The 24,610-nt window shown below is 33.7% G+C and overlaps 1 protein-coding gene across 1 annotated transcript; it reads right to left on the reverse strand.

Moving 5' to 3' along the window:
- On the reverse strand, positions 1 to 23,728 carry LOC134739428 (UDP-glucuronosyltransferase 2A3). Its single transcript, XM_063663716.1, has 6 exons — positions 22,970 to 23,728; positions 17,299 to 17,447; positions 4,154 to 4,285; positions 2,694 to 2,781; positions 2,085 to 2,304; positions 1 to 1,629 (listed from the first exon to the last, which is right to left on the reverse strand). The coding sequence occupies exons 1-6, from the start codon at positions 23,682 to 23,684 to the stop codon at positions 1,350 to 1,352; spliced, it is 1,584 nt and encodes a 527-aa protein (XP_063519786.1). The 5' UTR covers positions 23,685 to 23,728; the 3' UTR covers positions 1 to 1,349.
- Positions 23,729 to 24,610: the final 882 nt, after the last annotated feature.

The raw sequence follows: 24,610 nt of genomic DNA on the forward strand, positions 1-24,610 counted from the left end.
TTTCAAAACACAGTAAATAATTTTATTTACATTTATTGTATACGTACACAAGAAAAATACTTATATATTTTTATAACATCATTTTAAAATTGAAATTAATTTATAGATATACCTAATCAACATCTGTAGGAATTTCAAAATTTTCAAAAAGCCAATTGAGCCAATTTATTTATTTAAAACTATAAATAGGCATATCACTAAGATTATATGACAGTAAAAAAAGAAAAGATTAACATATTTGCTTATTAGTGTAACTATTATTACACTATATTTAGTTTTGTGTGAAGCTTTACATATCGAAATATTTAATATATAATATTATTTGTTAAGCAGGTTTTCTAATACCTTAAATTTTTACTATGTAAGCAATTATTTGATGAATTTGCAATTCTCAAAGATTGAGATTGAAAAGCAGTTCACTCATTTTACTTTCAGAGCAAGCATCTCTTTATTTTTCTAGAGTAAATTATACTTTTGATTATAGAGATACAAATTATGAGTATTCATCATTTTTAAAGAATATACATTTAAATCTTCTTTATTAAGTGTACTATCAAATAAATTTTATAAACTCAGTAATTAAAACCATATATTTCAAATGGTTACTTATCCCAAAATAATCTGTTCACCTTGAATATCTTAATAACATTTTCTGTATGTGAGGAAAAAATAGTTTCTTTTGTTATTTGAGGGCAATAATGAGAATGGTCTTTTTATCATCAAGAAAACAGAAAAAATATTGGTTGAGTGATGGCAGAAATGTAGGCCATGACATCTAGATGAGGTCTATGGAAATACAGCAAACTTTTCCAAGTGTAATGCCGTGTCATCATTATTAGCAACTTATTTTCTGAGATCACTGATGCTGGGTATGTAGAAGGGCTTATTTAAATTGAAAAATAAACATCATTATGTTTCTCATAGCCAGCTAATCTCATAGAACACTTACCTGATTTGTGTGGTTTACTGAATTTTGTGAATTTTACGTTTTTTACTTCTTTATATCCATGTGTTTGGGCACACACCAGGAATCAGCATATTGTATGTCACCCTATCACTTAAGGTTATAGAAGTAATGACATCATGAAAACAGTCATATCAGAAATAGGAAAATTTAGATGTATTCATGTCCTTGTGTCACAAAGTGAGAGAAGAGAGTAAAGACACCTAGGAAAATACAACGAAAGAATGAGATATACTCACAACTTCATGATCGTGGAATTCTAGGCTACATAGCTAAGATAAAATAACAGAATAGATAATATGAAAATAGCAAGGTTTTCACCAAATTCTTTGTGGCTGGAATTAACAGAATTACCCCATCAGGTCTTTCTTGAATTTGGATAGATCTATTCCCTCTTTTCTATCTTTCTAGTTTTATTAAATTTTTGACAGGAAAATAAACAACATTTTGTGAACAAGAATATAGCAGTTGCCACGCAGGCCAGCAGGAACCCAATCACATCTATAGAGTAGTGCTGGAACCAGGTGAGGTTGTGGGCAGCTGATCGCAGGTGCTTGGCTCCTTTGTGGCGCATGACAAACTCGATCCAGAAGACTGCTCGATCTAGGGGCTTTACAGGTTGATCATGGTGAATTCTTGATAATCTCATAGCATTCTCTTTATAACTGGAAGGCAAAAACACACATAGAACTTAGAAAGTTGTAGTTTTGTTTTCATAAAAGACAGGTAAATAAACCGTAGTATATGTTATGCAAGCCAAAAACTTTTTCAGTAAAAGATTGATTCTGGTTGTGACATGAATATTGTTGGTTGCATAGCATTAAACAGATGTAGTGGGGAGACTGAAAAAGAGTATATTCTTAACAAAATGGGGTAAAATAAAGATGTGAATAAAAGCTTAGTAAGCCAGTTGTCAACTTAAACCTAATATTACCATGAAGAAAGTTTAACACTCTATGAACTATAATTTCCACAGCTATTCCAGTACCGAGGTGATGAATGACTCAATATTGTGGAGTAAAATCCCTTAACATGTCCACCAGGATGATATTTAACATTTTCTGGTATAATGTATAACATAATCAATGTTAGATCAGTCTGTACAAGCAGTAGTACTTACGAGGAATTGGTAATGACTGTTCTCAAAGCCCTCAGTAAATCTTCGCTTGTCATAGTTTTGAAGTTTATTTCTACAGCTGCTCCTTTGGCCTTCATGTGAGCTATGTTATCAAGTTGATCACCAAATATGGGAACTCCCACCATAGGGACCCCATGGTAAATAGCTTCATAGATCCCGTTCATTCCACCATGAGTGATAAAAGCTTTGGTTTTGGGATGACCTAGCATGTAAATTGGATGGGAAATGGTGAGATATTTTATTCTAAAATTTTAAAATTATTTAAAGACTACAAATGGGTATTATGAGATAACTCACTGAAGCATACAGCATTTTCTTTAGAAGGTGAGCACATGGAGCATTGCTACTAAAGATCATTTCTATCTTCAGAAAAAGAGGCATTAATTCCTTCTGCATTTCCTGTCACTCTCACCTTAACAATAGAAAGTGTGAATCTATACAATTTTAGTCAATCCTTTAATTATATCTGCTTCAAAACAGTAAGTAAAATAAAGTTTTATAATTTTAGATGTTTGCTGAATTTGCTTGCTGTTTAACATTTATTCATTTTTTCCTCATCTAGTTTGTGTTTTTACTTTCTCATAGTCCTACCAAGAAGATCATTCTGGGGTATCCAATCATACAGCCGAGTATTGGTTCCTAATGTGGATGGTTTTTTTCCTTTGTACCTCCATAACACCTATGGAAGAAACACATGTATTTCACAGATTAAACCACAGGATATTAGCATTCTAAGGATGTAGATATAAATTATAAACTCATTGTACTTCAGGTGATGGTTGAGACAGGGGTGTGTAGAGCTACCATGTAAAGACTGAAATATATAGTAGGACGTTTTACAAAGATCTTTTAAAATAATATGTACCAGTTGCCTATTAAGTATGCTATTATTATTTGATTATCAATTAAAAACACTTGAGAATGAGAATATCAGTGAATATTTAAAAAAATAAGTCAGCACTGGCTAATCTATTTTTATATAAGAATTAAAAATTTTATAAGTACCTGATCTCTGTGTCATTTTAACTCACAGAACCATTCTCATTCTACCATCAAATTTACAGTTCCCTGCAGATAAAATTTGCTTTCAATTATGTGTGTCTTTTAGATAATCAGGTATCTTTTCTTCTCTATTTCCTTCCTGGCCTCTTTCTTCCTATGTTGAATTGTTTTATTGAAGAAGAATAAGCTAGAAAATTACTTATGTTCCACTGTTCAATGATAAATTTTCTTTGGGATTGTACCTTTTTTTATATATAATTTTTATTTGTTGGACACCCATACAAATTTTACACATTTGAAAACAAAGGATGGCATAGATGTTTCAAACTACTTAACAGATAATTTCATAACTAAAATTACAATATTTTAAATTCCTAATTAGTATGCTTACCTTTATTGAGTTTGATGTATTTTAGCTAAATATAAAATGAAATATCTTTTGGCTAGTTTATATATAGCACTATCTAAAGTGTGAAATTCTAGAATTACAGTAATAATAAAGTTAAAATTAGTTGAATATCATAATTACATTACTTAATTAAGTTACTATACTATATTTGTAATTGACATTTTACTTTTGAAACCTCTAATTATTTAGAAAGACTACATTAATCTGAGCTTTTATTTCTAAGCAAAAGTACCCTGAATGTAGTTTTTATACACTCAAATATGAGAAGATATTCTTGAGATGGATTCTTTATCTTTTTTTATATCACTTTTCCTTTTTCTGGTCCTTTGAAATAATATATGTCAGAATTCTTTTTGGAATCTTTGGCACACGTTTTTAGAATTCAAATCCTAAAATATAAGGTAGGGGCTTAATTTATTATATCTATTTTATTATAAACAAATGACAATCAAGAGAGTTGTTTCCAGTAACAGCAAGACTCAGTAGGAAAATGATCAGTTAGGCCCATGTACACTACTATAATGTTTTACAAATTTTGGTGCCTGTTATGCTAAGTGGAAAATGAGATTCAAGACCAAAATAAAACCATACTGTCTCATTATGTGAATAGCTGCTTATCAGGATTGGAGGTATTACTGACCTTCTGTGGGATCTGGGCAAGGGCTGAAGCAATGATATTAGCCTTTTCTTCTGTAACATTTTGAAACAGTGACCCCAGAGAAAACACCACAATACCATCTTCCCCTGAACTCTGGACAAAATTTTCCATTTCCTGAAGATAAAAATTTATCTGCATTACAGAGGCGTAATATAACAAAAATTAAAATAAAGGTTACTTACACTTCTAAAATAAAGACTTGAGAAATTATTAATGTGTAGTTATATTCTGTCCCTATATGCTGACACACAGAGCTATCTAGTCTCTTTAAAGGAAAGTCTATGTATAAAACATATGGCTTAAATACATAATCATTCATACTAGAAAACGCACACAATGAAAACAGTATACGAAAAGTTTCAGTAATAAGAGTACCTCTCTTTTCATGTCTGTGTCATGTAAACACACAATCCTAAAACCAAAATAATTTGCTAAAATATAAAATTATTATTTGAGGAGTGACATCAGTGAGATGGTGGAATAGAAGACCTCCAGCATCAATCCCTCTTAAAAGTACAACTAGTAACTATTCAAATATAAAAATATCACTCTGAAAGCACCAGAGCTCAGAAGAAAAGTGAAAAATCTTATGGGTTAATGGAAATTAAAAAATCCATGACCAGAAAGAAGAAAGATCATTGTGCTGCATCACCCCATTCTCCAAACCAAAATAGCATCACTCACAGAAAACTTCCCTGTACCTGCGATTACACAGGTGGAAGAAAATAATTGCAAGTGGACATTCAATCTCCATATGAGTGTGTGAATCATTGTGAGAAGCCTTCTTTGTTCCATCCCACAGGAGGTATTAGGAGTGTCAGAAGGGCTGAACCACCTGAGTTGAATTGGAAGCAAAGAGCAGAAGCACTAATCACAGCAAATGGCAAACAGATCTTGGCAGAGGCTTTGTGGTCCTATCAGCAGGGAATTCACACAGATAAGGGCCTAGCCAGCACTACAGTAGTACAGGAGGCACAATCCAAGGGAAGGCTAGAATCTTTGGTTAGATTTTACAAATATCCCAGGTGATCATACAGAGCATTTCTCTGACTCAGAAACAACTATCAGGTCAGTAACTAAGTTCTAGTTATTTCTTAAGCCTTCCCCAACCCAGAAATTACTACAGATTTGGGTTTAAGTTCTGGCACAGCATTATGTTTTCACGGTCATGATAAGTCTTCCCCAGACAGGAAAACAACAGCATGGAAGAGATTTAGCTGTAGTGCACTATTTAGGTTCTGCTATTAATTATAAGCTCTCCTCAGAACAGAAAGAATCCTCAGGGCAGTGATTCAACACTGATATTAAGCAGTACACATTTAATACCACTGCACATCAACTTAAAAAGCTGAATCAGGTGACTATCTTTTTAAATATGTAGACATCAATGTAAAGAGCAAGTATTGTTAAAAAAAAAAACTGGGAAGTATGACATCTCCAAAATAAACCAATCAAGTTTCAATAATGCACCAAAAGATTTGAAAATGCTTAAATATCCGACATCAAATTCACAATAATCTCTTTGACAAGTTCAGGAATCACATAAACTATAAACAACAACAACAACAAAAAATCTTGGAAAATAATGCAGACACAATATTAGACAATTGAGAAAGAAATCAGAATAATAAACAAGAAAGTCTACAACAATGAATACACACATCAAAAAAGTAGAAAGATTTCAAATAAACAATTTATGATAACATCTCAAGGAATTAGATAAACAAGAACAAGGAAACTCAAAATTATTAGGAAAAGAAATATTTAACAAAGATTAGAGCAGAAATAAATGAAATAGAAATAAAATATAGAAAATCAGCAAAATATTGAGTTAGTTATTTGAAGAGATAAAATCAACAAAGCTTTAGCAAGGTAACTGAAAACAAAACAAAACAAAACAAAACAAACCAGAAAATACACAAATAAAATGGGAGATTACAAAGAGTCAGAGCAAATCAGGCATAGAGGCTCATATCTATAATCGCAGAATTTTCGGAGACAGAGGCTGAAGAATCACTTGAAGCCCAAAGATTAGAATAGCTTAGTAAGAACCCATCTCTACAAAATTTGAAATAAATTAGCCAGTCTTGATGGTGTATGCCTGTCTCAGCTACTCAGGAATTTGAGGTAGAAGGATTGCTTAAACTCAGGATTTTCGGCTTCAGTGAGCTATAATAATGTCACAGCATCCAGCATGAGTAACAAAGTGACACTTCATCTCTAAAATCTTAAAGATTCTTAAAAAAAAGGAAAAAAATTGACACTAGAAATAAAAAGGACTATAAAAGGCTTCTATGGACAAGTATATGCCAACAAATGGAAAAATCTAGGAAAATAAACAAATTAGTGGACACATAAATTAAAATAGGACTGGATTATGAAGAAATAAAAACAAGGAGAAATAAATAATGAGGAAGAAGTTTAAATCAGTGATAAAGTCTCATTAAAAAACCAGTGAGCTAAGGTCTTCACTATGAAATTCAGCCAAATTTAAAGAATAATGAAATAAATTTTTCTCACTCTTCCAAACCATCAAAACGTCAAAAAGGCAAAAATACTTCAGTATCATCTTGTGAGGCTAGCATTACCCTAATCCCACACCAGACAAGGAGGTGTGTGTGTGTGTGTGTGTGTGTATATATATATATATATATATATATATATGAAATATTTGCTCCCAGAGGAAGAATCTGGCAGCAATATTTGCTGTTCTGCAGTATTTGCTGTTCTACAGCCTCTGCTGGTGATATCATGCAAACAGGGTCTGGAGTGGACCTCCAGCAAACTCCGACGGACCTGAAGCTGAGGGACCTGAGTGTTAGAAGGAAAACTAACAAACAGAAAGGAGTAACATCAAAATCAACAAAAAGGACATCCACACCAAAACCCCGTCTGTAGGTCACCAACATCAAAGACCAAAGGTAGATAAAACCACAAAGATGGGGAGAAACCAGAGCAGAGAAGCTGAATGTTCTAAAAAGCAGAGAGCCACTTCTCCTCCAAAAGATTGCAGCTCCTCACCAGCAATGGAGCAAAGCTAGATGGAGAATGACTTTGATGAGTTGACAGAAGTAGACTTCAGAAAGTCTGTAATAACAAACTTCTCTGAGCTAAAGGAACATGTTCTAACCCATCGCAAGGAACACAAAAGCCTTGAGAAAAGGTTAGACGAATGGCTAACTAGAATAAACAGTGTAGAGAGACCTTAAATGACCTGATGGAGCTGAAAACCATGGCACGAGAACTTCGTGACACATGCGCAAGCTTCAATAGCTGATTTGATCAGTTAGAAAAAAGGATATCAGTGATTGAAGATCAAATTAATGAAATAAAGCAAGAAGACAAGTTTAGGGAAAAAAGTGTAAAAAGAAAGGAACAAAGCCTCTAAGAAATATGGGACTATGAAAAAGACCAAATATATGTTTGATTGGTGTACCTGACAGTGACGAAGAGAATGGAACCAAGTTGGAAAACACTCTGCAGGATGTTATCCAGGAGAACTTTCCCAACATAGCAAGGCAGGCCAACATTCAAATTCAGGAAATACAGAGAACACCACAAAGATATTCCTTGAGAAGACCAACTCCAAGACACATAATTGTCAGATTCACCAAGGTTGAGATGAAGGAAAAAATTGTTAAGGGCAGCCAGAGAGAAAGGTCAGGTTACCGACAAAGGAAAGCCCATCAGACAGACTGCGGATCTCTCAGCAGAAACCCTACAAGCCAGAAGAGAGTGGGGGCCAATATTCAACATTCTTAAAGAAAAGAATTTTAAACCCAGAATCAGATATCCAGCCCAATTAAGCTTCATAAGTGAAGAAGAAATGAAATCCTTTACAGACAAGCAAATGCTGAGAGATTTTGTCACCACCAGGCCTGCCTTACAAGAGCTCACAAAGGAAGCACTTAACATGGAAAAGAACAACTGGTACCAGTCACTGCAAAAACACGCCAAATTGTAAAGACCATCAATGCTATGAAGAAACTGCATCAATTAATGGGCAAAATAATCAGCTAACATCACAATGACAGGATCAAATTCACACATAACAAGGTTAACCTAAAATGTAAATGGGCTAAATGGCCCAATTAAGAGACACAGACTGGCAAATTGTATAAAGAGTCAGGAACCATCAGTATGTTGTGTTCAGGGGATCCATCTCACATACAGAGACACACATAGACACAAAGTAAAGTGATAAAGGAAGATCTACCAAGCATATGGAAAGCAAAAAAAAAAAAAAAAAAAAAAAAGCAGGGGTTGCAATCCTAGTCACTGATAAAACAGGCTTTAAACCAACAAAGATCAAAAGAGACAAAGAAGGCCATTACATAATGGCAAAGGGATCAATTCAACAAGAAGAGCTAACTATCCTAAATATATATGCACCCAATACAGGAGCACCCAGATTCATAAAACAAGTCCTGAGAGACTGACAAAGAGACATACAATAATAATGGGAGACTTTAACACCCCACTGTCATTATTAGAAAGATCAACGAGACAGAAGGTTAACACGGATATCCAGGACTTGAACTCAGCTCTGCTCCAAGCAGACCTGATAGACATTTACTAAACTCTCCACCCCAAATCAACAGAATATATATTCTTCTCAGGACCATATCACACTTATTCTAAAGTTGACCACATAATAGGAAGTAAAATACTCTTTAGCAAATGTAAAAGAACAGAAATCACAACAAACTGTCTCTCAGACCATGGTGCAATCAAATTAGAACTCAGGATTAAGAAACTCACTCAAAACTGCACAACTACATGGAAACTGAACAACCTGCACCTGAATGACTACTGGAGAAATAATAAAATGAAGGCAAAAATAAAGATGTTCTTTGAAACCAATGAGAACAAAGATATAAAGTACTAGAATCTCTGGGACACATTTAAATCAGTGTGTAAAGGGAAATTCATATCACTGAATGCCCAGAAGAGAAAGCAGGAAAAATCTAAAATCGGCACCCTAACAACACAATTGATAGAACCAGAGAAGCAAGAACAAATACATTCAAAAGTTGGCAGAAGACAAGAATTAACTAAGATCAGAGCAGAACTGAAGGAGATAGGGACATGAAAAACCCTTCAACAAATCAATGAATCTAGGAGCTGGTTTTTTGAAAAGATCAGCAAAATAAATAGACCACTAGCAAACTAATAAAGAATAAAATAGAGAAAAATCAAATAGACACAATAAAAATGATAAAGAGGATATCACCACTGTTCACACAGAAATACAAACTACCATCAGAGAATACTATAAACACCTGTATGCAAATAAACTAGAGAATCTAAAGAAATGGATAAATTCCTGGACACATACACCATCCCAAGACCAAACCAGGAAAAATTTGAATCTCTGAATGGAACAATAACAGCCTCAGAAATTGAGGCAATAATATCCTACAAACCAAAAAAAGTCCTGGACCAGATGGATTCACAGCCAAATTATATCAGAGGTACAAATAGGAGCTGATACCATTCCTTCTGAAACTATTCCAATCAATAGAAAAAGAGAGAATCTTCCCTAACTCATGTTATGAGGCCAGCATCATCCTGATACAAAAGCCTGGCAGAGACACAACAAAAAAAGAGAATTTTAGACCAATAACTCTGAGGAATATCACTGCGAAAACCCTCAATAAAATACTGGCAAACTGAATCCAGCTGCACGTCAAAAAGCTTTTCCACCTTGATCAAGTTGGCTTCATCCCTGGAGGCAAGTCTGGTTCAACATCCACAAATCAATAAATGTAATCCTTCACATAAACAGAAACAACGAGGAAAAACATGATTATATCAATAGATGCAGAAAACGCCTTTAACAAAATTCAACACCCTTCATGCTAGTAACTCTCAATAAACTAGGAATTGATGGAACACATTTCAAAATAATAAGAGCTATTTATGACAAACTCATAGCCAATATCATACTGAGTGGGCAAAAACTGGAATCATTCCCTTTGAAAACTGGCACAAGACAAGGATGCCTTCTCTCACCACTCCTATTCAATACAGCATTGGAAGCTCTGGACAGGGCAATCAGGCAAGAGAAAGGAAAAAGGATATTCAAATAGGGAAAGAGTAAGTCAAATGTTCCCTGTTTGCAGATGACATGATTATATATTTAGAAAACCCCTTCATCTCAGCCCAAAATCTCCCTCAGCTGATAAGCAACTTCAGCAAAGTCTCAGGATACAAAATCAATGAGCAAAAATCACAAGCATTCCTATACAATAACAGACAAACAGCCAAATCATGATTGAACTGTCATTCACAATTGCTACAAACAGAATAAAATGCCTAGGAATCCAACTTACAAGGGATGTGAAGGATCTCTTCAAGGAGTACTACAAACCACTGATCAACACAATAAAAGAGGACACAAACAAATGGAAGAACATTCCATGCTCATGGATAGGAAGAATTAATATCATGAAAATGGCCATACTGTCCAAGGTAATTTATAGATTCAATGCCATGCCCATGAAGCTACCGACGGCTTTCTTCACAGAATTGGAAAAAACTACTTTAAAGTTCACATAGAAACAAAAATGAGCCCACATTGCCAAGACAATCCTAAGCAAAAAGAACAAAGCTGGAGGCATCACGGTACCTGACGTCAAACTACATTACAAGGCTGCAGTAACCAAAACAACATGGTACTGGTATCAAAACAGATATATAGACCAATGGAACAGAACAGAGGCCTCAGAAATAACACTACACATCTCTAACTATGTGATCTTTGACCAACCTGACAAGATCAAGAAATGGAGAAAGGATTCCCTATTTAATAAATGGTGTTGGGAAAACATGCTAGCCATATGTAGAAAGCTGAAAATGGATCCCTTCTTACACCTTATACAAAAATTAATTTAAGATGGATTAAAGACCTAAATGTTAGACCTAAAACCATAAAAATCTTAGAAGAAAACCTAGGCTATACCATTCAGGACTTAGGCCTGGGCAAGAGTTTCATGACTAAAACACCAAAAGCAATGGCAACAAAAGCCAAAATTGACAAATGGGATCTAATTAAACTAAAGAGCTTCTGCACAGCAAAAGAAACTACTATCAGAGTGAACAGGCAACCTACAGAATGGGAGAAAATTTTTGCAATCTACCCATCTGACAAAGGGCTAATATCCAGAATCTACAATGAACTTAAACAAATTTACAGGAAAAAAACAAAAACTCCATCGAAAAGTGGGCAAAGGATATGAACAGACACTTCTCAAAAGAAGACATTTATGCAGCCAACAGACAAATGAAAAAATGCTCATCATCACTGGTCATCAGAGAAACGCAAACAAAAACCACAATGAGATACCATCTCATGTGAGTTAGAATGGTGATGACTAAAAAGTCAGGAAACAACAGATACTGGAGAGGATGTGGAGAAATAGGAACACTTTTACACTGTTGGTGGAAATGTAAATTAGTTCAACCATTGTGGAAGACAGTGTGGGGATTCCTCAAGGATCTAGAACTAGAAATACCATTTGACCCAGTTATCCCATTACTGGATATATACCCAAAGGATAATAAATCATGCTACCATAAAGACACATGCACACATATGTTTACTGCAGCACTATTCACAATAGCAAAGACTTAGAACCAACACAAATGTCCATCAGTGATAGACTGGATAAAGAAAATGTGGCACATACACACCATGGAATACTATGCAGCCATAAATAAGGATGAGTTCATGTCCTTTTGAGGGACATGGATGAAGCTGAAAACATCATTCTCAGCAAACTATCACAAGGATAGAAAATCAAACACTGCATGTTCTCACTTTTAGGTGGGAAGTGAACAGTGAGAACACGTGGACACAGGGCGGGGAACATCACACACCTGGCCTGTTGGGGGCTGGGTGGCTGGCGGAGGGATAGCATTAGGAGAAATACCTAATGTAAATGACGAGTTGATGTGTGCAGCAAACCAATATCGCACATGTATACCTATGTAACTGACCTGCACATCCTGCACATGTAGCCTTGAACTTAAAGTATTTTATATATATATAATACTTAAAGTAGATATCGTCACCAAAACAGTATGGCAGTGGCATGAAAACAGATACATATACCAATGCTATATAGAATAGAGATGCACAAAATAAATTTATGCATTTACTGCTGCCATAGTATGGATAGTTGAGCCCTCCACACTTCATGTTAAAATTTGATCCCCAATATTGGCGGTAGAACCTAACAGAATGTGCCTTTGTCATGGAAGCAGATCCCTCATGAATAGATTAATTCCTTGCCTGGGAGGGGAATTTTTACTCTTTTAGTTCCCAGAAGAGCTAGTTGTTTAACAAAACCTGGCACTCCCTCACATCCCCTTTGTGGTTTCCTCTCTTGTCATGTGACCTTTGCACATATCAGCTCGTGTTTGCCTCCTACCACAAGTGGAAGCATCTTGAGAACCTTACCAGAGGCCAAGCAGAAGTCAGTGCTGTGCTTCTTGTACGGTATGCAGAACTATGATTCAATTAATTCTATTTGATTTATAAATTTTCTAGTCTCAAGTATTCCTTTATAACAACAAGAATGGTGGAAGTTAGCAGCTAACTGACTTTTGACAAAGGTGCCAAGAACTCAGAAAAAAGGCAGCCTCTTCACTAAATGGTGCTAGGAAAACTGCATATCCACATGCAGAAAATGAAACTAGGCCCCTATCCCTCACCGTATACAAAGTAAGTAAAAATTAATTACAAAGTTAAATATAAGACCAAACATTATACAACTACTAGAAGAAACTGTAGGAGGAATGATTTGTGACATTGGTCTAGGCAAGGATTTTTTTGGATAGGACTTCAGAAGCACAGCCAACAAAAGGAAAAGTAGATAAATGGGTTATATCAAAGTATTGAGCTTGTGCAGAGAAAATGAAGCAAACAAGAGTGAAGAGACAATTCACAACATGAAAAATATTTGCAAACTCTGAACCTGACAATGAGTTACTATCTCAAATATACATAGAAGTCACATCAGTCAATAAAAATAAATTACTAATTTGATTAAAAAATAAGCAAAAGACCTGAATAGATATTTCTCAAAAGAAGACTATCAGTGACTAAGAAGTATATTACAAAATGCTCAAAATCACTAATCATCAGGGAAATGCAAATCAAAACTACAATGAGATATCACATCACCCCTGTTATGACTATTATCAAAAGGCAAAAATAACAAGTGCTAGCAAGTACGCAGAGAAAGAGGATCTTTTATAAACTGTTGAGGGAAATGCAAATTAGTACAATTAGTAAGGAAAACAGTATGGTATTTCCTCAAAAAATGAAAATAGAACTACCATATGATACAGCATTTCCGTTACTGGGTATATATTTAAATAAACTAAGAAGTCATAGAGATATCTGTCCTTCTATGTTTACATCACCATTATTCATATACCCAAGGGATGAATCAACCTAAACATCCATTAATGAAGAAATACATAAAGAAAATATGGAAAAAATATGTACATATACGTATGTGTGTATATGTACATATGTACATATACGTATGTGTGTATAGGTACATATGTACATATACGTATGTGTGTATATGTACATATGTACATATACGTATGTGTGTATATGTACATATGTACATATACGTATGTGTGTATATGTACATATGTACATATACGTATGTGTGTATATGTACATATGTACATATACGTATGTGTATATGTACATATGTACATATACGTATGTGTATATGTACATATGTACATATACGTATGTGTGTATATGTACATATGTACATATACGTATGTGTGTATATGTACATATGTACATATACGTATGTGTGTATATGTACATATGTACATATACGTATGTGTGTATATGTACATATGTACATATACGTATGTATGTGTGTATATGTACATATGTACATATATGTATGTATGTGTGTATATGTACATATGTACATATATGTATGTATGTGTGTATATGTACATATGTACATATATGTATGTATATGTACATATGTACATATATGTATGTATATGTGTATATGTACATATGTACATATATGTATGTATGTATATGTACATATATGTATGTATGTATATGTACATATGTACATATATATTCCATTGGATATATATACACACATTTGAAAATATATATCTATATATCTATCTCTATATATATATTCAATGAAATGGATATATATATTGTGTTCATATGTATAGATATATATTTCTATTCCATTATATATATATATATCCATTCCATTAGATATATATAAGCTTTATTTCTATTATATATTAGCTTTTTTATAGCTCAAAAGCATTCCACTGGATATATATATTTTTTTTTTCCAATGTGTACATATATATCCATTTCATTAGATATATATTGGAAAAAAAAGAATGAAATCGTGTCATTTGTAGAAACATGAATGAACCTCCAGGGCATAAGATTAACTGAAATAATCCAGGCAGAGATAGCATGGTATCCCTTATATGTGGAATGAAAAAATTTATTCATAATAGTATTAGAGAGTAGAATTGTGGTTACTAGAGGTTGAAGAGATAGTAGGGATGGCAAGGAGAAATGGTGGATCAATGGATACAATGTTATAATTTGGAAGAATATGTTCTGTTATTATATTAAGTTGTTGGGTAACTATAATTAATAGTAATGTATTACATATTTCAAGATAGCCAGAAAGGAGGTTTTTGAATGTTATCACCACAAAGAAATGATAAATATTTAGATGATGGTTTTATGAAATATCTTGATGTAATTATTATACAACATATAAATGTATTGCAATACCACAGCATTTCTCTTAAACATGTGCAATTATTACATGTGAAATTTAAAAAATAAAAATAAACATTTAGTGTAAGACAGCCCTAAAATATATGTCAATTAAACTTGTAAAATTATCAGCACAAAAGCTTTTACCTAATAAATTATTACTGTATGGATCTAACTTTTTAAAAAAATATGACTTCTATGATTATTTCTATGAGTGTGTGTGTGTGTGTGTGTTTGTGTGTGTGTGTGTGTAAAACTGGGAGTGTGAGAGTGAAGGGTAGAATGGTATGGGAGATTACCTAGAGAATGATGGAAATTGTCAGCTCTCCTTCTGTATCTCTATTTTAGATACAGATGCCATGGCTTAAGAGAGCTTGGTTTTCTGGTATAACTTTTCTGGTAAGTAAAATGATATTAATAATTAATAAATAAAATTATATTCATCAATACACATCTTACTATAAAACCAATAATTTTTCTGGAAATCCTACTGGCTCTGAAACCTTCCTTATAGGATTTTGATTATATTTCCATAAAATGGGAAATGAGGGTTTTCTTTTCACTCTGTAGTGATAGGTAAACCCAGTATTGTTACCATAGCTATTGTGGGAAATTCTTATAATTTTATGTTTTCTGGCTATTCATTTAAAATATAAGTTGAACTTTCCCATACCAGAAGCAGGTCTTAGTCAACCCTGACACCATTTAAAATCTTCCACCTCCTTCCATTTCCTCAATGTGTTCAGTCAGTATTTTTACTTACACACTGCCACCTGGTAACCACCCTGTAAGACAACTAGATACAGCCTACTTGGGCTTGAATCACTGATCAGATTCTGTGCAGATTTGCCAAAGTGACTACCTTTCAGTCTTAGAATGCCTCCATGGAACTTGTGCCTGTTTGCATTAAACCTACCAATTACAGTTCCCCATTGGAAACCCACTTAGGTAACACCCTGGATCCCAGTTAACATTTTGGCACATAGATCCCTCATTCTCTTTCTTGGTCTCCATTCATTGGTTGAGTGTGCTTTTCTCAGAGAATTTTCTTCTTCCCAGTAGCCTTACAAGGGATGCTGAACTCTTTTCTCTAGAAATGGTCAAGGAACACTGTTTCTGTTATTTTATGTGTTTGGTTAAGTTTCTCCCCTGTTTCTCACTTGACCAACACAAATATAACATCTGGCCTTGTCAGGGTTTCCTATAATGTGGTTACCTTTGTAGGGATAAAGAAGACATAGGTCATACAAGAGACACAGTGGTGTCTTCCAGTGTAAACAAGTTCCCTATAAGAACAATCTTGGTATAGATTGCACACTTAGGCATTAGGCTGTCCATCAGAATAAAAAGTATCCCGTAAGAGGTAGATTATGAACATCCATGACTAAATATCCTGGAACCTTGTCAGGTCAAGGCTAGAGCTAATAGCCACTTTTGGGACAGTGAACTCAAGACACACTTACAAAACTATTAAAAAATTATAACAGCTATTACTCACTTTTACTTCTCAATATTGTTTCTTTCAATGTTCCTTGAACTATAAATTTTTTCCACTGATGATTTAGGAATATAGTATACAATTTTATTTTCACTCCAAAAGAAACCTGCAGGCTGCAAAATTATTTCTATGAGCTCTACTTTGTCCTGATAACAATCAATATTTAGATTTCTGTCCACAGAGATTGGAACCTTGTTTTTCTCAAATGGATTTTATTAAACCTCACCTAACATTCTCACGAGCTCAAAGTGGATAGTAACAACACAGAATTCATCGTATAAATCACAAACAAGATGACTTCTAAGTACTTATTTGAGTAAAAGTCATCACTATCATTAAACACTTAAACTTTCCATTTATTGAAATTTTCTTTTATTTCTTGTCTTCCTTCATCACTTATTTTCTCTCTCACCAACTCCTATGGAATATATCCAATATGTCTCATGAAAATATGCTTATTTCTGTACTATCATGACAAATATCCTTGTTCATAAGCCCAATTTGATTGTGAGAAAGGCTAGAGCATTCTTTTTAGTGAGCTTCATGGCTCCAATTCCCTATTAATTCAATTTATCAAACTATCGTAACACTAGTATTTTAAAATCTATTCTAATCACAACATTCTTCTGCCTACTTTCTCAGTATATTGCCAAAAAGACATATAATCACCTATAAGAGCCCCTGTGGCATGGAAAATAAATATGGAGCTGCAAACAGATGACATTCAACATCATCCTTCTATAACTAAGGTTGCAGTCCTTCAAGGGAAAACAAGTCATGTTATAAAGTACATAATATTCCTTAATACAATAGTCCTACCTTAGGCAAAGCTTTGGCAGGTTTACAGTGCAATCCTCCAACAAACTCAAAATTAGGTTGATATGGTTGAGGAAATTCAAAATCCCAATATGTTCGTATTAGCCATATCTCAGCTTTTCCCACAGTCTCACATAATGTAGTGGGCCTTCCTCAATAAAAGAAATAACAGAATGAATTAGCATACAATTTAAATAAAAAATTGTATCACTGTTTTTTCAATAAACTATTAAGAAAAAAATAAGTTTAGGTCCTCTAGAAAAACATGGTTTTTAGATGTCAAATGGAAGGGGGAATTAATGAAATAATAAAGAAGAAAAAAAGAAAGAAAGGAATAAAGAAGGAAGGACAGAGAAAGAAACGGAGGGAAGGAGGGAAGGATAGATAGTTATATTCAAGTATATTTTCACAACTTAAAAAAAAGACACAAATCCAAAATGCAAATGAATTTATGAGTCATTTTTTCCTCTGCAAGTGAATTGCAGATGATAAATGAGTAGCACAATATCTTCACCAAATAACATCTCTGTATTTTCTAATCTATAGTCAGGGGTATATCTTTCAATAATCCCACTAGGATCAGTTCCATTTAACTTGCTGAATTGTATATCATTACTTTAATTAATAGGCTGCTGTTTTATTAGGAGAAATTCCTTGACTGATTTTTACCCATGACAATATTCTTTTTGGGTTGTGAAGCACCTATGTACATACTATGATAATCATACACTTACTTTAGTGTTTCTCTCAAATGATGTGTTTTGAAGGAAAACACATTTTCAAGATTTAATTTTAGGTTTTTAATCAGAAGAATGGTTAACTACAAATAACTAAGTAATTAGTATCTCTTTACAAAAACATATTTTGCAACTGATAAAAAGATAAACTCCATAAGAGAATTTGTTTCTCTTTAAAATTCTAATCAAAGTTGGTGGTGTTATACACCATAGTGTGGAGAGCCTCTTTTTAAGGTCATCACATTTTAATGTTTGAAGTTATTTCCTAGGTCATAAATCCAAAAGCCTTGAATTTGATAGTGAATAAATTTTACTGAAGATACTCAGTTTGAAATTATCAGAAATTAGAATAGCGCCTTCTCTCAGCTTCCAAGCAAATGCATTTATGTCCTAAAGATTTGTTGTTTTCTGTGCCTCACATGCTGCCTGCTTTACCAACTTCTAGGTGATATTAATTAATATGGTATTAGGTCTCATTTAAGGAAGACTCAGTTTTAAACAATTAGAGTCATTCAATGTTTAAAGGATAAATACACATTAATGAGTATAAAGATTATCAAAGGAAAGAAAATTAAATTTGCTTTTATACTAATAAAATAATTTCACATCTTATTTGAAATGCCATACACACATATCTTGGAGATATTGCAAGATAAGTTGCAGTTTATCTCAATAAAAGAAATATGCCAATAAAGTGATTCACACAAATTTGGGTCCCAGGACATATAAAAGTTATGTTAACCATATCTTGTAGGCTATTAGCTGTGCACTATCATCACTTTTAAAAAGCAATGCACATACCTTAGTTAAAAGTATGGCTAAAAAGTGCTAATAATAAGCTGAGCCTTCAGCAAGTGAGGTTTTTTATTTTTATTTTTTCTGGTGTAGGGTCTTGCCTCAGTGTTGATTACTGTTGATTGATCAGGGTGGCTGGACAATTTTTAAAATTAGACAACAATGAAGATTATTGCATGAATTGACTCATCTTTTCATGAAAGATTTCTCTGTAGCATATGATGATGTTTCATAGCAGTTTACCCATAGTAGAATTTCTTTCAAAATTTGAGTCCATTCTCTCAAACCTTGATGCTGCCTTATCAACTAATTTTGTGTAATATTCTAAGTCATTTGTAGCCATTTTAACAATGTTCATAGCATTTTCACTCGGAGAAGTTTCCAACTCACAAAACCAATTTCTTGTTCATCTACAAAAAGCAACTGTTTAAAAAGCACCTCCTCATCGGTTTTACAGGTTTTAGTTTTATCATGATATTATAGCAATTTAGACAAACCTTCAGGCCCACTTATAATTCTATTTCTTTTTCCATGACCACCCCACCCACAGTTAATTGTTCACATGATGTCTTCAATTCCTCAAAATCATCCAGGAGAGTTAGAATCAAATTTTTTCCAAACTCTTGTTAATGTTAATATGTTGACTTCCTCTCATGAACCATGAATGTTCTTAATTGAATCTAGAATGAAAAATCCTTTTGAAAAGGTTTTCAATATACACTCCCCATTAGTAAGAGCTATAGCCTTACAGAATATATTTCTTACATAAGACTTGAAAGTCAAGGTTATATGATGCATGGCATGTAAAATGGATGTAATGATAGCAAGCATGCAAACAACATTAATATCTGTACATCTTAATCAGAGCCCTTTGGTGACCATGTGAATTGTCAATGAGCAGCAATATTTTGGAAGGAATCCTCTTTTTTGAGCAATAGGTCTCAACAGTGGGCTTAAAATATTCAATAAGCCATGTCATATACCGATGTGATATCATCCAGGCTTTGTTGTTCCATTGATAAAACACAGGCAAAGTAGATTTAACATAATTATTAAGAGTCCTCTATAATTATTACAAAAAGTAAATGGGCATTTGCTTTAACTTTGTCATCAGCTGCATTAGCCACTACAAGAGATTCAGCCTGTTTTTTGTAGCTTCAAAGACAAGCATTGACTTCTCTTCTCTAGCTATGAAAGTTTTAAATGGCATCTTCTTCCAATAGAAGGCTGTTAGGTCTACATTGAAAATCATTTGTTTACTGTAGCCACATTTACTGAGTATATTAGCTAGGTCTTCTGCATGACTTTCTATGGCTTCACATTGAAATTTTACATCGTGTAGGCAGTTTATTCCTGTAAACCTCATTAGTCAACCTCTACTAGCTTCAGTCATTTTTATGCACCTTCCTCTCCTCTCTGAGTCTTCATGCAATTGAATAGTTAACACTTTACTATGTATCAGTTTTTAGCTAATGCCAAAACCTAAGGTGATGTTGTGGTTGGTTTAATTTTTTTTCTTTTCTTTTTTTTTTTTTTTTTTTTTTTTTGTAGTGGTTTTGCTCTATCACCTAGGTTGGAGTGCAGTGGAGCAATCATAACTCACTGCAGCCTTGGACTTCAAACTTCTGGGCTCAAGCCATTCTCCCACCTGAGCCTCCCAAGTTACTGGGATTACAGATATGAATCACTGCAGCTGGCTAGCTAATTTGATTTTCTCTCCAGACAACTAAAACTTTGTCCATATCAGCACTGATAATGGTTATTTGTTCTTATCATTTGTATGTACACTGGAGTAGCACTTTTAATTTCCTCCAAAAACTTTTCCTTTGCATTCACATCTTGTTTAACTGTTTGGTGCAATGGTGTAGTTTTGGCCTGCCCCAGGCTTTTTCTGTTGCTATAAAGGAATAACTGAGGCTGTCTAATTTGTAAAAGAAAAAGGTTTTTATTTGGCTCACAATTCTTCAGGGTATACAAGAGGCATGGCACCAACATCTGCATCTGGTGAAGACCTCTGGTTTCCTCCACTCATTTCAGAAGATGTTGGAAGCCAGCAAGTGCAGGGAACGGATAATGAGAGATAAGCAAGAGAAAGAAGGTGGATGTTCCTGGCTCTTTTTAATAATTATCTCTCCTAGGACCTAATAGAGTGAGAACTCACTCACCCTTTTCCCCAGGGAGAGCATTAATGTACTCATAAGGAATCTACCCTCATGACCCTAACACCTGCCATCAATCCGCACCTCCAATATTGGTGATCGAATTTCAACACAGGATTTTGTAGGGTCAAGCAAACCATATCTAAACTATAGTACTTGTTAAACTTATTCCTTTCTACCTTTTGGTTTAAATTGAGAGATCTGCTACTTTTCTTTTCACTGGAACATTTAGAAGTCATTGTATGTTATATTGCTGTGTCTCAGGGAATAGGGAGGCCTGAGAAGAAGTGGGATGGGGAAACGAATCATTGGAGCAGTTAGTACATGCACAACATTTATAATTAAGTTTGCTGTCTTATATCGGAACAGATCAAGGTGCCCCCAAGCTAGTAAACATGTAACCATCAAGGAACACTGATCCCAGATCACCGTAACAGATATAACAATGAAAAATTTGAAAAAGCACGATAAATGCCAATATGTGATAGAGTCAAACGTACACACTTGCTGTTGTAAATATTATGCCAAATTAATTAGCTTGATTCAAGTTTTCAAAAACCTTTAATTTGTAAATTGCAATTTTTGTGAAGGACAATAAAGCAATGTATAATAAAATGAAATATACCTGTGCATAAGCACTTATGGAAATAAAACCATGAATTGAAATTGACTGATATCCATTTTCCTATAGTTGTTTTAATATGTACTCTTGATTTAGACTCACAATAGATAATTCTATAAAATATATAATAATCAAGAATTTAGTAAGTTGGAGCTACATAATAAGTCTAGTTATTAAATGAATTTCTTATTTCAAGCTGCTCAATGATCAAGTGAAATGATTTTTAAATAATTGTTGGGGACTTTCTGAATGCATGGCCAGAACCTACTTTTGTTTATTGGAAAATGCTCTTTCACCCCTTTGATAACACTTTTGTTTTATTTTAAATTTCAATCTTATCAGGGGGCTTTTACTATAGTCCTATTTTACCAAAATTTGCCAGTGACGTCTATATAGCTGTACCCCTTTAAATTCATATCTGAATATAGACTTGAGGCCAAGATCATTGTGTTGTTTACCTAGATCCATAAAGCCTGGTAGGCTATCTGCAGCTAGGCACAGCTTACTGAATGGAAAATTATTTAAAGCAAATCAATACATGTAAATTCAAATCATGTCTAAGGCTAAGGACATTTGAAGTGGGATCCTCTGAATATTAGTTCTATGAAACAGTCTATGCATAAGAATTCATTGGAATACATTAAACAATATTTTAGTGTCTAATATAATTGTACCTTTTTTCATGTTTCTACATAATTGTCAAGCATATTTGGATAAAAGCATGTCTTCCATTGACCAGCTCTGATCACAACTATATGAAAATTGCAAAGCAAAACAACTTTTTATCAGTAAAGCAAAGAAATAAAAATAAGTCAAATGAGTGTATATCAGTAAAGTAAAAATTCTACTATCTTATGCCCCACAAGACCATAAGTCTTTTAACTTTTTATGATATTTTTTCAAGTTTTTGTGAAGTAATCACCTAAGAAATTAAAGAATTCTAGAAAATGTTCAATTTAATGACTCTTGAAAAATTAATTCAAAGAAGACATTCTGAAGATTTTCTTAAATATATTATGAGAGAGAAAATAATGATTAGCATCTTATTTCAGTAGAAATGGTATAAAATTCAGATTAACAATCAGTGATTCTCAAAAATATGTGATGTCGATTTGCGCTATTTGGAGGAAATACAAAATATAATCTCTTAGTTAATGATGATCATTTTTAAGTACATTACTGGTATTAAAAAAGTAGGTTATCTTACGCTTAGAACAAATATACTTTCTTTTTGAAAAACTGCTACATTTTCTAAAATAAAAACTCATTGACCTGCATATATATGTCATAGACAATGTATGACAATTTTTAAAAATACTTCTTTTGATAACTAAATTAAAAATAAAACAAAAGTGTCTTACCTAATGCCTTACTATAAAACTCTTCCCAAAAATGATAGTCATAATCCTGAATCCAGAAGTGGAAGAAAACTGAAAGCATTGAATTTTTTACTCTTTCCAGAAAGGTCATTCTGTCTGTTAGTCCTGTCATAGGCACAGGTACATAGGAAAGTGGAGCTGGAAGTTTCCCACAGCTTCGCTCCATATTGCCTCCTAGAGAAATTCTAAGTGTGAGCACAAAAGGGACTGCAAGCAACTCAGCCATCAGGTCTCCACAGGGAATCACAGGGTCTATAAGCATTACATCGTAGTTGGTTTCCTGTAGCTTCTTCATAAGTGTCTGATTGTAGATAAAGCTCTCACACATCATTTTTAAAGTTCCTCTTATTTCAACAAAAAAATCATTTAGTTTTATAACTGATTGCCAGGTTGGTAAGCCTGGCAAGACATTCAGAGCTAGGTCAACAAATACTTCATTTTCTTCTGTTTTGTCCTGTGGCATATGGACCACCTCAAATTTCAATGCAGAAGGCTTCCTGTAGTCAATTAACAAAGACTTTGAGTGAGTCAATACTGTTACCTCATGGCCCCTCACTATGAGCTCTTCTAGAATGACCTTGACATTAAGCCAATGGCTCATGTCACAGGGCCATACCAGGACTTTCCCACAGAATCCACAGCCAACACAGAAGAGCTGCAGGAGCAGAAATACCAAAGCTGACTTCTCAGACCTCATGACGGCAGTTCCCTCACACGCTGATCTGCAATGGTTTTGTAGTTACTAAGCAAGGAGTTGAAATGACAATACAAGCACAGAAGTTAAAAATTAATATTTTAAGAGTAAAGTTCACTGGTGGTTGCCAGTTTAACATGTACTGAAGGTATCAAAAAAATGCAGTGTATCAGGGAAAAGTTGTTCCAACCCTCTAGAACTTAGAAATAAAATATGTAAATATACTTTTATTACTTGGATTGATGATAAAGAAAAAAATTTTCAAGTCTTTAGATTTAATAATTCATGTGCAGAAACATGCACACAATCACACTTACATTCATTACACATTATGTCCAAGGCATCAGATGGTTTAGGATAGCACATGTTTCACATCCCTTGCTCACAAGGACAATACAAAGATTTACTGAGAATATACTTGGAGAGTTTGGGTAATTATTTTGATTAATTTTATATAATAAGTACAGAGTGTTCAATATTTCAGAGGGGGAAAATGCACAATTGCTTTAATATGAAATAATTAATAAAAGCTTTAATAAGGCATTTGACTTAGGAGGTGAGATGAAAGCTTTGATAGGATTTATTGTTGCCAAAGGAAGCATTTCACAATCGATAGAAGCATACAAAAGTATAGGATATTTGAAAATCATTCCAGTGAGTAGTGGTCACAGAGAAAGTTCAGAGCAAGACGTTAGAGAAGAAAGTTAGTTTGAAATTGGAGAACATAATTTTAAATAAAAAATTATGAGTTTGAATCATAATTTATAGGCAAATAATTATTTACTCAAGTTTTAAAGGATAGTCACAAGATCAAGCTTTTCTTTAGCAAGAAACTCTTGCATTTCAACACAGAGTGGTATGTAAAGGTAAGAGTTTAAAAACAGGGAAAACGATAAAAATTGTATATTAGTTACTGAGACATGTCAGCC

Source organism: Pongo pygmaeus, chromosome 3, assembly GCF_028885625.2.
Source record: "Pongo pygmaeus isolate AG05252 chromosome 3, NHGRI_mPonPyg2-v2.0_pri, whole genome shotgun sequence".
Lineage (NCBI taxonomy): Eukaryota > Metazoa > Chordata > Mammalia > Primates > Hominidae > Pongo > Pongo pygmaeus.

What these genes read in the sequence shown, in the direction of transcription:
- LOC134739428 (XM_063663716.1), bottom strand. Translation starts at nt 23,684, where the DNA reads ATGAGGTCTGAGAAGTCAGCTTTGGTATTTCTGCTCCTGCAGCTCTTC. An exon ending in GTTTTATAGTAAGGCATTAG is followed by an intron (nt 17,448 to 22,969) that starts GTAAGACACTTT and finishes TCTTTTATTGAG; the next exon opens with GAAGGCCCACTACATTATGT. An exon ending in CTGCCAAAGCTTTGCCTAAG is followed by an intron (nt 4,286 to 17,298) that starts GTAGGACTATTG and finishes TTTTATCTTCAG; the next exon opens with GAAATGGAAAATTTTGTCCA.